Source organism: Podarcis pityusensis (assembly GCF_964106645.2).
Source record: "Podarcis pityusensis genome assembly, chromosome: 1".
NCBI lineage: Eukaryota > Metazoa > Chordata > Lepidosauria > Squamata > Lacertidae > Podarcis > Podarcis pityusensis.
This window is the reverse complement of record NC_138028.1, coordinates 70,125,981-70,140,306: the sequence shown is the minus strand read 5'-3', so window position 1 is coordinate 70,140,306 and position 14,326 is coordinate 70,125,981. Positions and strand designations below refer to the sequence as shown.

General features: G+C 40.1%; 1 protein-coding gene and 1 long non-coding RNA gene across 6 annotated transcripts in view; one reads left to right on the top strand and one right to left on the bottom strand.

Annotated features, from left to right (window-relative positions):
* TRIM66 (tripartite motif containing 66) overlaps positions 1-14,326 on the bottom strand; it is a 66,949-nt gene continuing 52,623 nt past the window's right edge. For all 5 annotated transcript variants that reach the window (XM_081013905.1, XM_081013908.1, XM_081013907.1 and 2 more), the window contains 9 exons: positions 13,843-14,065; positions 10,823-10,883; positions 9,904-10,078; positions 6,936-7,219; positions 4,688-4,826; positions 4,044-4,118; positions 2,270-2,422; positions 621-833; positions 1-327 (listed from right to left, as the gene is read on the bottom strand). In XM_081013905.1, coding sequence (XP_080870031.1) covers positions 268-327; positions 621-833; positions 2,270-2,422; positions 4,044-4,118; positions 4,688-4,826; positions 6,936-7,219; positions 9,904-10,078; positions 10,823-10,883; positions 13,843-14,065 — 1,383 coding nt within the window. In that variant the 3' untranslated portion in view covers positions 1-267. The remainder of the gene's footprint in view (positions 328-620; positions 834-2,269; positions 2,423-4,043; positions 4,119-4,687; positions 4,827-6,935; positions 7,220-9,903; positions 10,079-10,822; positions 10,884-13,842; positions 14,066-14,326) is intronic.
* LOC308481593 lies at positions 624-9,897 on the top strand. Its single transcript, XR_013988763.1, has 3 exons — positions 624-761; positions 6,940-7,070; positions 8,992-9,897. It is a non-coding gene; the product is annotated as an uncharacterized lncRNA (long non-coding RNA).

The following is a 14,326-nucleotide window of genomic DNA, read 5'->3' as shown; positions in this document are numbered from 1 at the left end:
TCAAATGTCCTATTTTTATTATTAATAACTATTGCATATGACAAAACAGTAGTGTAAACACAAATTGTTAAGACAGCATATAGCTGTCTTACTACCTATTAAAATTACATTACACTGAAAATGTAATCTCCCCATAGGATCTAAAAATGAAATTGATTGACCACTGCTATGAAGTTCAGGTGGAATATCTTAAGAGACATTTTCTGACTCCCCTCTTACGCACATCTTATTTTGATTGATGTTTTGTTCTTTGCAGCACTCCACACGTCACACCTGAGAAAGACCTTTAGCTGGCCAAAACATTGGTCTTTTAGTCTTTTCACTTTCCTGTGTACAAAGGAAATAAATGGGCAAATTGTTAGAGAACCTGGTCTTTTCAAATATTGTTTCACATTGCATTTTACTTGGCAAAATAATTAGGTAGCTTGCAAGACCTTCAAGCGCTAACCTGTTTACACAACTGAACATGAAGAAAGAATCTCCCTGGTCTGACTGAAGTTTACTAATACATCCCTAAGCATATTGTCAAAGCTTTATACTAAAAGCTGTGGAAAGAATTAGCTTTGGGGCCACTAAACAATCAAGTTTTGTTATGTTCTGTATTGCTTTTGTATTCTTACAGCGTGCCGTCGCCTTCTTTTGGGCTGGATACACTCTTGTCTGTATGAGGGCCACTGGAATCCCTTGGGAGCCACTTGACTATTTTCATGTTCCTCTGAATCAGAGTCATCTTGCTGCACCGAGCAGAACTGCTTTTCTGGGTAAATGTCTTTTAACTTGCTTTCAAAGAATATTTCCAGGCATCGTCCAGCCTCAGCTACCTCTGAATCAGGCTGCAAGAGAAGGCATCATAATTTGTTACGACAGCATGTGGTTCACTTAGTAAGACATGCTCTCTCTGTTGCTAGATCTATGAAACTCTTGATTTATTATTATACTCATCATTTAAAGAATTGATACAATTTACAGTTAAATAGAAAACAACCACCCGGGAGAATTGTCCGTCACAGAGTGAGAAGAAAGGTCAAGGCAATTCTATGTGAAAATAAATAATACTATGAATGAATGAATGAATGAATTTATTAATACGGTCACAGACCAGCGTCAACACACACAATATCACAGATCATAAAATTTAAAAAAATATCAGAAATACAGAGGACAATATGAATATAACAAGGATTTAAATATAAAAAATTAAAGTTAATTATTAGCGTGCCCCCTATAATTAACATTTGGGGGTTTGGTCATTATGGGATACCACTTGCTTCCTGCGATTAATTGCAGACGCACAGAATTTGGCTACATTTAATGTAGTCTTGGGATTCTTGTCCTCTAACAGTAATTTTAAACTATGGTGTTCCGATTCTTTCCTGGACTTTTGCAAAACAGGTGTAATAAAAGTCAAACGTATATCCTCATAAAGACGACAACGTAATAGTACATGTGAAGCAGTTTCAACTTCCAACGATGTAATACTATACATTGAATAAGAATCTTTCCAAAATGTTAAATAAACCAAGGGTGAGCATGGGAAGGCTAGCTTCTTAGTGGTATTAGGAAATAAATGGAAACCAGATATTGGGATGAAAATCAGGTTTTTTAGATTACCTATTAATGGTGAGTAAATTTCTCTAAAAGATCAAGGTGCTGAACCCTACAGAATTAGTTTTGTTGATAGCAAATATCTAAGGACAAGCCAAATAATATTTCAAAGCCCCAGCACAGAAGGCAGGTTTTCCTGGTATGTTATCGCCATTGTTCAGGTGCAACAGACAAAGGCAACACAAAGGCAAGGATCAGCCAATTTAGTCAATGAGTGACAATAATCATGGACAAGGATGATAAATCAGGTTCCTGTCCATTCCTTTTAAATAACTTGCTATTTTTTAAAAAAAGAAAAACCTTCAAAGCAGAGGATCCTGTAAATGAAGATAATGAGAATGTAACGTAATAGAGAATAATAGATTCTCCAGCACCACCTATTGTGGTCTCTCACTCCAGAATTACTGCCAGTATTTGTAGTATTTGCATCTTTTGTCCAGGATACTGAGAAATTGCCTTTGATTAGTGGCTACTTGCTATCTTTTCTCTAGGTTGCTATTTTTTCACATTATGTAAATCCAATTGACAATCCTGTGTTGGGATTATTCAAAGTTAGGTTAAAGAATCAAGGCCCAAATAAAAATATTCAGAGAGGAAGAGGTATAGCCACTGCCCACATTATTTGCCCAGGTGATGCAGTGAATTCTGAACTGCAAGAACTTACATAGTTGAATGTTGCACAATTCCAGAACATAAGGCGCACATCTGCTACCAGCTCATCAGCGGTGGAGTAATGCTGCTTGTTCTTTGTCTGGAGCTTTTTCCGGATGGTGGACAAGTCCATGGGCCTTTTGATGATCTGATAATAATGTCGAGCCTATAAATAAATATCACAATCATTCTTTACAGCTAAAAGCATTGCTGTGAAGTAGGCAAGTGTTTTTTCTACCTTGAATATGTTTTAGATTCACAGTTTTGTTTTTTATACATTTTTATTTATAAATCCCTAACATCACAACACAATGCTATACATAATTATGCAAAATAACTTTAACATAACCATAACAATAACAATAAAGTGCACAACAATTTACTGTACAGTAAATAAGAAAATTCACAAACACAGTAAACACATCTGCTTACCCACAACCATCAGAGACTGCTTAGGCATTTGAAATGTCTTCATCTAAAATCTAACCAATTTTTTTTCTGGAGAAGTGGCAGTTAAATTACTGAGACAACTCTCTGACTCAGCAGTCCCTGATGGTTGTTGCTAAGTAGATGTATTTAATGTGTTCATGAATTTTCTCTTTAACGTGTAGTAAATAATTGTGAATTGTTTTATTTTAGATTCCTTTCCAACATGGAATATGGCTTTTTCACAGCATTTACTGGGTCAACATTTTCAATGAACTATTCAACACATCCTTATGATTCCCTTCCTGCTCAAGCACTGTTAGCTCAGACACTATTAGCGTGTGTGCACACACACACACGTACAGTGATGCACAGTGGGCAAAAAATTACACTTACTTACAATGGAATGTATTTTTCATTTTGATGCCAGTTCTGGTTTGGAGATTTTTATTTTTTTAGAACTCTTCACTGTTCTTTTTTTGTGTGCTTCTAAGTAATTTTGTGTTCTCCACAAACATGGCCACCTCATCACTCACTACTAACTCTAGATTATTTATGAGTAAATTTAAAAGGACTGGTCTCAGTACAGATCCTCCAGGGACCCCAGTGATTACTGTACCTCTTTCCAACGTAAGAATTGTCAATTTGTTTCTGTTCTCTGCTTCGTGTTCTCTAACTAGTTACTGGCCCCTCATCTTATCCCATGACTGAAATGCTTGCTCAGGACACTTTGGTGAGGGGTTTTCTCATCCTACCATTTGGTGAGATGATGCAGTGAGTCAAGCCTAGTACAGTGTTCCTTAACTGACAAACATCAGGCTTCTGATGAGATAAGATTAAAGGAGTTCAGCTTCTCCTGCTTAGGGTGGGCGGCAGCAGAATGGGTGGGAAGAGACAGAGAGATATAATAGCACTCTACTTATGATTATAGTGACAAAACTAGAGAAGTGGAACACTTCTGAGAAAGAATACTGTGAAGTAGAAAGTAGCTGTAGCCCACCATCTGAGCTGAGGGTGCCTCCAGACTGTCACTGTTTAGCAAGAGATTCAAGTACATACTGTAACTTAATGTCTGCACAGTTCAAATTGATTAAAGGGCTCTGTCACCCTAGTACAACACATCTACTTTAGAAGAAGAAGAAGAATTGGACTTTTGCAGTTAGGAAAGTGATGGGGAAATGCATTGACAAGTGTGAGATGAATGAATAACTATATAAATACCCCAAAAGCAAATCAGGAAGAATGCTCAATAAACAGGTCATCTGGAGAGTTCCTAAGATCATTTTTTAAACCAAGCAAAGCTTCCTTCATACTGAAAAGCATAGGGAAAAGATGTGAAATTAAATTCTGGTAACACTTACCAGAGGACTGACTGGTTCATGGAATGGAAGACTCAGGTTGTTGCAGAGCAGTGAAAGTATAAGTTTCTCACACTTCTGTAAAATGTAAGTTTTAAAATTAACTTTGGTTATAAAAGAACTATATGAATACCTGCATTAATAGTTGATATTTTGGCCAGATACTTTATTTCTCAGTACTCCACTCACACCCAATTCTAAATCAGGTTTCTCTACTTGCAAAAGTTGGAGAAACCCTTGGCTAATTTTCACTAAGCATATATTACCATTATGAAAAGCACAAGTTTCTGTTTCATTTGCATTGCTAAAGTCCAACATTATAACAATTATATGAATTTTTAAAAATCTCCTAAATAAATTTTGTATACCGCTGGATTGTAGAAAATCTCAAATTTTTTATATAAACTATATGCTTCCCCCTCTATCCTCTCCACCCTCCCTGCCCCCAAAACTGGGGTGTGTAATTTGGTCCTGACTTATGTTCAGTGTAGATGGAGTCTACTGTATTTTACTTCACATTTTTATTCTGTGTAGTTTTCCTTGGGACATTTGCACACATTGAAGAGACAATGTACATGTTTGGAAAAGAAGGAGGGCTCAAACATTACTCAAACATGTTTATATGCTTCTGTTGATACTGGACTTACCTTCTGATCATAGTCGTCAAGGCCATAAAGTACTCTTGCTGGCATTAGCGTGTTACTGTAGCTAAAACGTGTGTTTTCACAGTCATACGCAACCTCTGGCTTCTCCACATTGCGACAAAGCGTGCACACCCATTCGCCTCTGGAGCACAGAAGGAAAATACAACATCATATTGTTGCTGTAGATCACTGGTCCTTGAATTAATATGCCAATGGCAGATGCCTAAGAGGAAGCCTTAACACCATGTTGGAGAACAATTCTGCTTTCCTGGTCACCTCAGGCAGAAGAAGCCCATTTTGATGGATTGTGTATTTTCTTTAACAATCAATGTGTTTAGAAGAAGAAGAAGAAGAGTTTAGATTTGATATCCCGCCTTTCACTCCCTTTAAGGAGTCTCAAAGCGGCTAACATTCTCCTTTCCCTTCCTCCCCCACAACAAACACTCTGTGAGGTGAGTGCGGCTGAGAGACTTCAAAGAAGTGTGGCTGGCCCAAGGTCACCCAGCAGCTGCATGTGGAGGAGCGGAGACGCGAACCCGGTTCCCCAGATTACGAGACTACCACTCTTAACCACTACACCACACTGGCTCTCTGTTTAATTGAGTACAGGCATGGATGCAACAAACAAACAGCAGGAGTTGAGAAAAGAAGCTGTGATGAAGTTCTTTTTAACAACAACTAGACTGCAGTAATGGGGGGGAGACATGAACAAACACAGGAAGTCTCTTCTACTGCTCCTCTACCTTGCTATCTTCAATATTTGACATGGTTTTCATCACAGACAAGAATTACAACGCATGACTTCCCACTGTGTTAGTTTCTTATGCGTTCCATACCTAACATGAATCAAGTTCTCTGGTTTCCTCAAAATCCCCCAAAACAAATTACTGTAAAGGAAAAAGATGCCAATATATGGATATTGTGTGTGTCCCTGTGCATGTAGCATATAGCATGGGAAGAAATTCTTTGCACGCAGGTTCAATCCTGGGAAATAGTCCTGATTGAAAACCTAAAGAGTTACTGTTAGTTAGTATAGATTGTGCTGAGCTAGATGGAACAAAGTTCTAACCTGGTATGATGATTGCACACACACACCCCCATCCATGCTATATCAGATTATTTCAGGGTGGATTACAGTCGATAAAATGACAATACAACATAAACAATAAAACCTTCTAAAAATTAATACACCCCACAAAATCCAATAATCAGCAGAAAAATCAACATAAACAGCTCAAATAAAACAGTAGCTAATTTTGCCAAATGGTTGAGTGTATAGACAGGACTTAACTTGGCACCAAATAAAGCCAATGATGGTGCCAACACAGCTCCTAAGGGGAAGGCATGACACAACCAGGAAACTATAGTGGAGAATGCCCTCTCTTTCACCTCCACATAGCATACATCTCCCACAGGTGGGACACATAGGGAAAAACCTCTCCAGCAGATCTTTATGCCCAGGTAAATATAGGGAAAGGCTCATTCTCAAACATCCAAGTTGCAAGGCATTTCGGGCTTTAAATGTAATCACTAACACCTTGAATTTGGGCTGGAAATGTATTAGCTGACAGTGCAGTTCCTTTAAAACTGGTGTTTATATCCTGTCCTTCCTCTCCAAGCTCAAAGACTGAGGAGTTGCCAGGTTATCAACTTTGTAAGATTAGAGAGACCTTGAGCCATTTCTTGATTTTGCCATCTTCACCATTTGAAGATCGCTGAACGCAGGCCTCTTTGAGATGGAAGATGCACCTCCTGGCTGCTTAATGTCACTTACATACCAGTAGCCACCAAATGTCTGCACCCAAGTCCCAAGATATCCTGTTGATCATCCTGTGAGCACTAACTGGCAGCAGGACGCTTTTCAAATACAGTGGTACCTCTAGTTACGAACTTAATTCATTCCAGAGGTCCGTTCTTAACCTGAAGCTATTCTTAACTAGAGGCATGCTTTCGCTAATGGGGCCTCTTGCTGCCACTGCGCCGGCGGCACACGATTCCCTTCTCATCCTGGGGCAAAGTTCTAAACTCAAGATAACTCTTCTAGGATAGCGGAGTTTGTAACCTGAAGCATTTGTAACCTGAGGCGTTTGTAACTCGAGGTACCACTGTAGTAAGCATCCAACCTGAAAAGAACCACTGAAAGCCATATATGAAACCTGAGTGAGTGGCACAAAGTGGATTAGATTCAAAGAAGTGGACCTTGAAACATATGCCAAATGGAGCAGATATTTCATGTGCTATATGTACTCACACAGGAAAGCTGAGCAAGGCAGGAACATGGCATGAAAGATGGAACACCTTTGGGCAGTAATCACAGCACAATAGCTCTCCTCCATTCAAACAAACAGCGCAGAAGTCCTCGTTCTCAATCGGGTGGTCTTCCTGGGTAAGCACAGATTTTTTCATACTATTACTGAGCCTGTGATCTACAGAAGGATGCAACACTGGCTCTGTCAGTTGACTTGTGGGGATTCTCCTTTCCTCCATGTTCTCAGGCTTGAGATTATGTCTTTCAAGTGGATTTCCTTGATTGACCTAGGATGAAAAGTAAAATCTAAATTAAAGCAGCCTACCATTTTCACATGCAACATTTGAAATAGTACAGAAGATTAAATGCAGTGAATAAACGCCTCAAGGAAAGCAGCCTTACTGCATTCACAATTGAGGATTCCTATCTCACAGTTTCTCTGTAACGCATAGCACATTAAATGCAGTAATTCCCTCAAATGATATGGTTTGGGGGTGGGGAGCTCTAACCAAGATGTCAAGTATATTTGCATTGTCCCCAGTTACATTCATTTAAAAATATGCCCGAAGCTTTAATTGGTTTAATCAATAGATTAACCAACTAATTAGTGAAACTGAGATTTTGTAGCTTGAATGGCAGCATGACCTTCAGAATAGCAGAGCCCCTTCTTCCCCTGCCAGATATATTGGAAAAGAAATGTTAAAATGTACCCTCATTCCAGTTTGAAGCCAAACCTAGAAGACATTTAGATAACTTTTGATAAGTGGTGGGAATATAAATTATATAAGTAAATTTTTAAAAATGCCTTTCACCTTGAAAGCACCACAACGTTTCTTCTAGCACTGTGAATAGCAGACAATAGACAGATTGTGCTCAGTTGAAATCAGGATTGCTAATGTCTTTTCAATCTAAATCTTTCTCAATAGCAATGGAATGTAATCTGCACATTTTAAAAGTGGTTTCAACTCTGGCATTTTGTTTGAATAGCATTTTCCCTCCTCTGGTTCCAATTTCCATGGTCAGTGGAAGCTTCTGTTTATCACACAATATGTTCTCTTACTCACAAAAAAACTAGCCCCTCCTTCAATATTTTGGCTCCTATATTGAAGTCCTGGTAATATGCAAATATATTGACATTTAATCAACCAATCAGTACTGTATAAATCCTGATGATTAAGCAGTTTCAAAAGGCTTAAATTGGTTGATAGCCACAATCCCAAACAATATTCCTGAGAAATGTAATGTATCTGTTAATCAATCTGTTGTTGTTGTTGTTGTTGTTGTAGTACCACCCTTCATCTGCAGATCTCAGGGCAGTTCACAACATAAAATTGCAATGTTAAAATTACAAAATACTTAATAAAAATAAGAACAAAACCAAAACAATAATCCCCCTCCCATAACACATTTAAAAGGGTATTGGATGTTAAATAGCCCAAGGCCTGGTTGTAGAGGAACGTTTTCGCTTGGCACCTAAATGTGCATGAAGGCCCCCAGCACTTAAAGGTCCACTGAATCCAGCAGAAGGAAATGTAGTCCGCAACAAGGTTGGTGCTGAGGATTCAGCCTTCAGTCTAAAGACCCAAATTTTTACACTCATCACCTTGTATCCAAAAGTGTCTGAAGCTATACTGTATGAACAAATGCTTGTCTACACTACCTGCAAAAACCAGCTGAGTTTTCCTCGCTCTCCCTGAACCCAATCCACCCAAACAAATGCCAGGATCTATATCAACTAGACAGGTTTAAATGTTTAACAGCAGATGTTCATGAAACTACAATTCACAATATTCCAGGGATTAAGTAATACACTGTAAAACTTAAGTACATCTTTCCCCAGTGATCCGTTTATACCACTGTTAATGAGATATTTAGCACCCTTTGAGTAGCACAACAGTTTTTCTATGCATATTGTATGTGAAATGTTTTAGTAGAGGATGATTCTGCTTACACTTAAACAGAAATCCTTTGCATCAGTTTCAAAGTTTTTATTACTTAAACAGAGCAAAACAGATAAAGTTTAAATTTTTAAAAATGCTGTTTATTTTTTTCATTACAGGCAGAACTCCTATGCAGAGATCACCCCAGAGAAAACACTTGGAAGTGGGTGTAAGATAAAAGTGTCAGCAGGTCCTACAGAAAGTCAAAGTCACCTGATGCCAATCCTGGGTGGTACTCAATGAATTTTTTCTACTAGTACAATGTTTAGCACTAGCTCAAGGGAATCCCCCCCCCCCCCGCCGTCCCCTTGCACACTCCCTTTGCCTTCCTCAAATCTGCTCTAGAAAGCTGGGGAATAAAACAGAACAGATTTAGGGGGAATGTAGGGGGAGAAAGGGAGAATGTTCTGTTGTGCACAGAGAAATTCTGGCACGGGTGGAACGTTCACCTTAGTGCTGCACTGAATACAACCCAGCAATTATCAAAGAAAGGTTTCACTTGTTGTGTACTGCTGTTCTGATAAACATCAAGGGCAGGAATAGACTTGAAGTCCATTGTCTCCCATTCACACAAGTGCTCTTCGTACTTTCAGCTTTCGTTAAGAATAGCGCAGGGAACCACCTATTCTTTTCTCTGCAGCATCCCACACTACTTGCCACTGCCAGTCTATTTCTTTCTGGAAGGAAGACACTTCCAGCTGTTGACCTACATACAGTGTTTTTGTTTCTGTATATTTTCCCCTAACAGCAGCTTGAGATGGGGGATTTAAGTCAGGGAAATGGCATGGGGAAAAGCTTACCCCTGTCCCCAGTGCTGAAGTTCTGAACCAGTTCAGAGACCTCTGCAGCTGCTCATAAGTAAACATGAAGGCATCAAAAGATATGATCACAGATCTTATTTTTCACTCGTAGTCTGGCCCTAAGTGTATTCAAATCTGCTGGTCAAAGGCATCAGTGAATTTGAATGTGTCAGGGTAGAATAGAAGCAATGCCAAACAGCAACCAAACCAGCTGAATTGAGCTGAGCTTACCTTAATAGCCATGCTTGAAGACTGAGTACCACATTCAATTATCAGCAAGAAAGTTCCATCATGTTCACTCTTCTGTGGTTGCAGTTTAAATACTGGAAGTTCTCCAGACTCTGAGTTGCATATCTTCAGTCGTTCCAGTCGCACATAAGGGACTTTTACCTCTTTGGCACAAGCTCTAAGAACAAGGTTAAAGAGTGGATTGACTTCATCAGTGCTAGTAAGAATCATCCCCCCATTCCACCTCTATTAATATACCATATGTTTTCACAGGTTCCCTTGTATTTTTAGATGGCTAATCAAAATGTTCTAATATGATGTTATTAATACACCTGAAATTTCAAGAATGGGCTTTCATACTTCATAATGCAGGATCAACAAATCTTCACATATGAATGGGAGTTGTGTGTACAAGGGTCTTCCTATGTTGTTGTTGTTGTTACTATTATTATTTAAATTTGTATACCATCCTTCATCCAAAGATCCCAGGGTGATTCACAACAGATTCTCCACAGGCTCCCTCACCATTGGAAAGTCAGACCTACGATTGTTTCAACCTAGGTTTCCTCACCAGTAAAACTCACAGAACTGACATGAAAATTAATCAGTTCGTTTCACACCAATTGCTCCACAGACAACAATAATAATGTCATTATGTTGTTTTTAAAGTGATACCTTACTTCACAGATTGACACATTAATTTCACAGATTACTAATATATTTGTGGAAGTGCATTGAGGATTGTGGTGAAAACTAATTTTTGTAACTGTTTATAATAATTTGTTCTAGATCCTTCTCACATCTGGAATTACTTAATTTAACTGAGCTATTACAACAAATGTGATTTATGTTCCTTTCTAAGAGGGGAAAAAAGGATTCAATATCTTAATGCTACACTTTCAAATCGGGTGTTTCATGTTACCTGTTGCTCTGATTACTTTTAATTTCCATATCAAAATGTTCCTCTTCGCAGTTATGGCAGTCTGCAAGAAAAGAAAATGAATAAAATATTTGGTGGTCTTATCCTAAGGGGAAGTTATATTTGGAATGCATGGCCTCCTTTGAACTTTGTATTGGTATGCACTAAACCCAACATTCTGTTCAGACCCCTATTCGGGATTTTGTAAAACAGCCCACTTATGCCCCCAAGATCCCAATTTGAAGGCTGCCTGGTTTGGCTTTCTCTCCTCTCCCTTCACTATTAGGAAATATAAAATGGCTGTGGACCCCCACCCCCACCCCGCTTTTGACTACAGTCAAATCTGCATGTACAGTTGCCCCTCTAAATTCTTATTTTTTTCTTTCTGAAGAACCATATATAACTTGCCTGCAAGGTCACCTCTTCTGAGGGCATGGATTATGCCAGGTTTTTTTTTAAAGGACAGCTGCAGTGGTTTACCTGAAAGAGCACCTATTATAGAATCATAGAATCATAGAGTTGGAAGAGTTGGAAGAGACCACAAGGGCCATCGAGTCCAACCCCCTGCCAAGCAGGAAACACCATCAGAGCACTCCTGACATATGGTTGTCAAGCCTCTGCTTAAAGACCTCCAAAGAAGGAGACTCCACCACACTCCTTGGCAGCAAATTCCACTGTCGAACAGCTCTTACTGTCAGGAAGTTCTTCCTAATGTTTAGGTGGAATCTTCTTTCTTGTAGTTTGGATCCATTGCTCCGTGTCTGCTTCTCTGGAGCAGCAGAAAACAACCTTTCTCCCTCCTCTATGTGACATCCTTGCTCCATTTGGTCTATGACATTTGGATGATCATCTTCATCAGTTGATAGACTCCTACCTTCAGGAGCACTGTCTCCCTCCCCCACATTAGTCAGTTTAAAGCCCTCCTGATGAGGTTTCTGAGATTTTTGGCAAAAACATTCCTCCCAACCATTGTGAGATGCAGCCCATCGCTTTCCAGAAGTCCATCTTCAAGAAACTGCAGTCCGTGATCTAAGAATCCAAACCGTTCCTGTTTACACCATTTGCGAAACCAGCTGTTCACTTCCACTATTTTTCCCTCTCTCCCTGGGCCACGTCGTTCAACTGGGAGGACAGATGAGATGACAATTTGTGCATTTAATTGCTTCAATTTCCTGCCCAGAGCCTCGTAGTCTCTTTTGATCTTCTGGAGGCTATTGCTTGCAGTGTCATTGGTTCCCACATGAACCAAGAGGAAGGGGTATTTGTCAGTGGGTTTTATGATTCCTTGCAGTCGTTCAGTTACATCTTGGATCTTAGCCCCGGGGAGACAGCACACTTCCTGAGACATCTTGTCAGGCCCACAGATCACTGCTTCTGTTCCCCTCAGTAGGGAATCCCCTATCACCACTACACGCCTCCTCTTAGGTCTGGTCGGGGTTCTTCCGTGAGCTGTCCGTTCCAAGGTTGCCTGCACATTCCCTGAGGACTGACTTTGCTGCTCGTCATGGCTTTGGAGTAGGTCAAAAAAGAATTACTCCTAGTGGTATGTTGGCAACTGGTCTGAAAACTGCAGACACAAGAGAGGTATCCCTCTTACTCCCCACATTCCCATTCCATATGCTTTGGTTCTGCAAAGCTGCTCCCTTCCCCAAAGCACCAGGATTGGACAACACTAAAATCATTATCTCTACTTAGACCTGTTAGTCATGACAGGAGCTGTTTCTCTGTCCTCACTCTGTTGATTGTTCTTTCCTATCATCCCATCCTGGCGTTGGGAAGCTTATTAATTTTGCTTTAAGCAGACACTTGCCAGCAACATTTTTAATGACTACGGGGGCAATCCAAACTCCCTCTCAAGCCACCATATGATGAAAGAGGAGTCAATGCAAGATCTCAGGCTGTCTCCAGCATGCTCTGTCCCATGGAGAGTCCTGTTTTCCACTGGCAGCACTTCTGCCCCACATTTGGCAGGCAGAAGGAGGAACACCACAGCAGCAGAGTGATACTGGTGTTACTTTGGAAGCACAGGCTAGTGGGAGACCAACAGAGTCTGCCAGAGAGACACCTCAACCCAATCCAGAAGTCCACCAGCCTGTCACAAAAGAGATTTGGGGTTGCTGGGCAGAGTGCAAAGGTACCACGAAGTGCTTCAGGGATCTCAGCTTTGATTCATGCTGCCTTGTAGAAATCCTAGTTCACTTCTGACAAGCCCCGAATGTCTACAAGGCATCCCACCTTGGAGCGCAGGATTCACTGAATCTGATGCACATCACTATTTTGTACTATATTAACTGAAGAACCAAAAAGAGCTGGAGGAGGGAGAATCCCAGAGAGATGAACTGTCAGATCCAAAGCTCTGTCTCCCTTATGCTGGCAGGGCAGAGAGCAGCTTGGTGTTTCTCCATTTCATGGTTTCCTTTAGGGGCCAATGTCTCCCCCCACCCCCAGATTTCTCAAAAGGTCTCAAAAGGTCTCAACAGGTCACTCTCTGTTAACATGGGCAAGTATTGTGGATGCCAAAGAGAACAGGTAAGGAAACTGTAGTCAGTTTTGTGATTCAGCTTGGCAACAGAATGAATTACTTCCAGAAGGAGCTGTGTTATGTCTGTTGCAGCAAAAAAATTACTACAAAAACCAGAAGGAACCTTAAACATTAACAGATTTATTATTGCATAAGCCCTTGTGGAAGCATGAAGTGTAATCTTAAATTTGTAACCATATAAACATATGAGGGGGCACATATGGGAGTGAGGTCATACGGGAATGAAATTGTCTTTTTGCATTTCATTTCCCTCTGATCTCATCTACGTATTTCCACACACAGGCCATAATGCCAAGTTAGGATTACATTTCATGCATCTGATTAAACAGACTGTAGTCTACGAAAGCTTGTGCCATAATAAATGTGGAAGTCTTGAAGGTTCCACACAAGCTAATTGCAGCAACAGCAACCCTGAAATGACCACACTATGCAGTGGAACGGATTTTAAAAGCCAAAGGAAGATAAAAGAAAAACATCATACCTTCAATATGTTTTGGTTGTGGAGTAACTGGCTGCATGCAGGAAGCATTGCTGATAAGTATGGGAGGGGAGGCACATGGCTGCGTCTTCTTCACCGAAAGATTAATAGGCTCTTCCAGAATATTTTGCATGGGAAGAGATAACTCACTGATGTCTTTGGACTGAGAAGCAACAGAATCACTTCCAAGAGGGTAAGTCATGGAGCTGAATTCTTCATTCTCCAGCTTGCAAAAAAAAAGGTGGGGTGAGGGGAAAAAAGATTGAAATATACAAACTTACATCAATCTCAAGAAAAGAATTACATTGTTGAATATTGTTGCTTTGTCGCACTCTTATTTCCACACAGAGGCTGGGATCCAAAAAGCTATTTTAGGCATGTTCAACAGAACCTTTGAACCACCGATCCACATGCCATATTGCAAACAAGGTTTTGAGAAGAGGCACATGCAATTTCATGAGTTTGTATGTGACATGAAGAGAGGTTG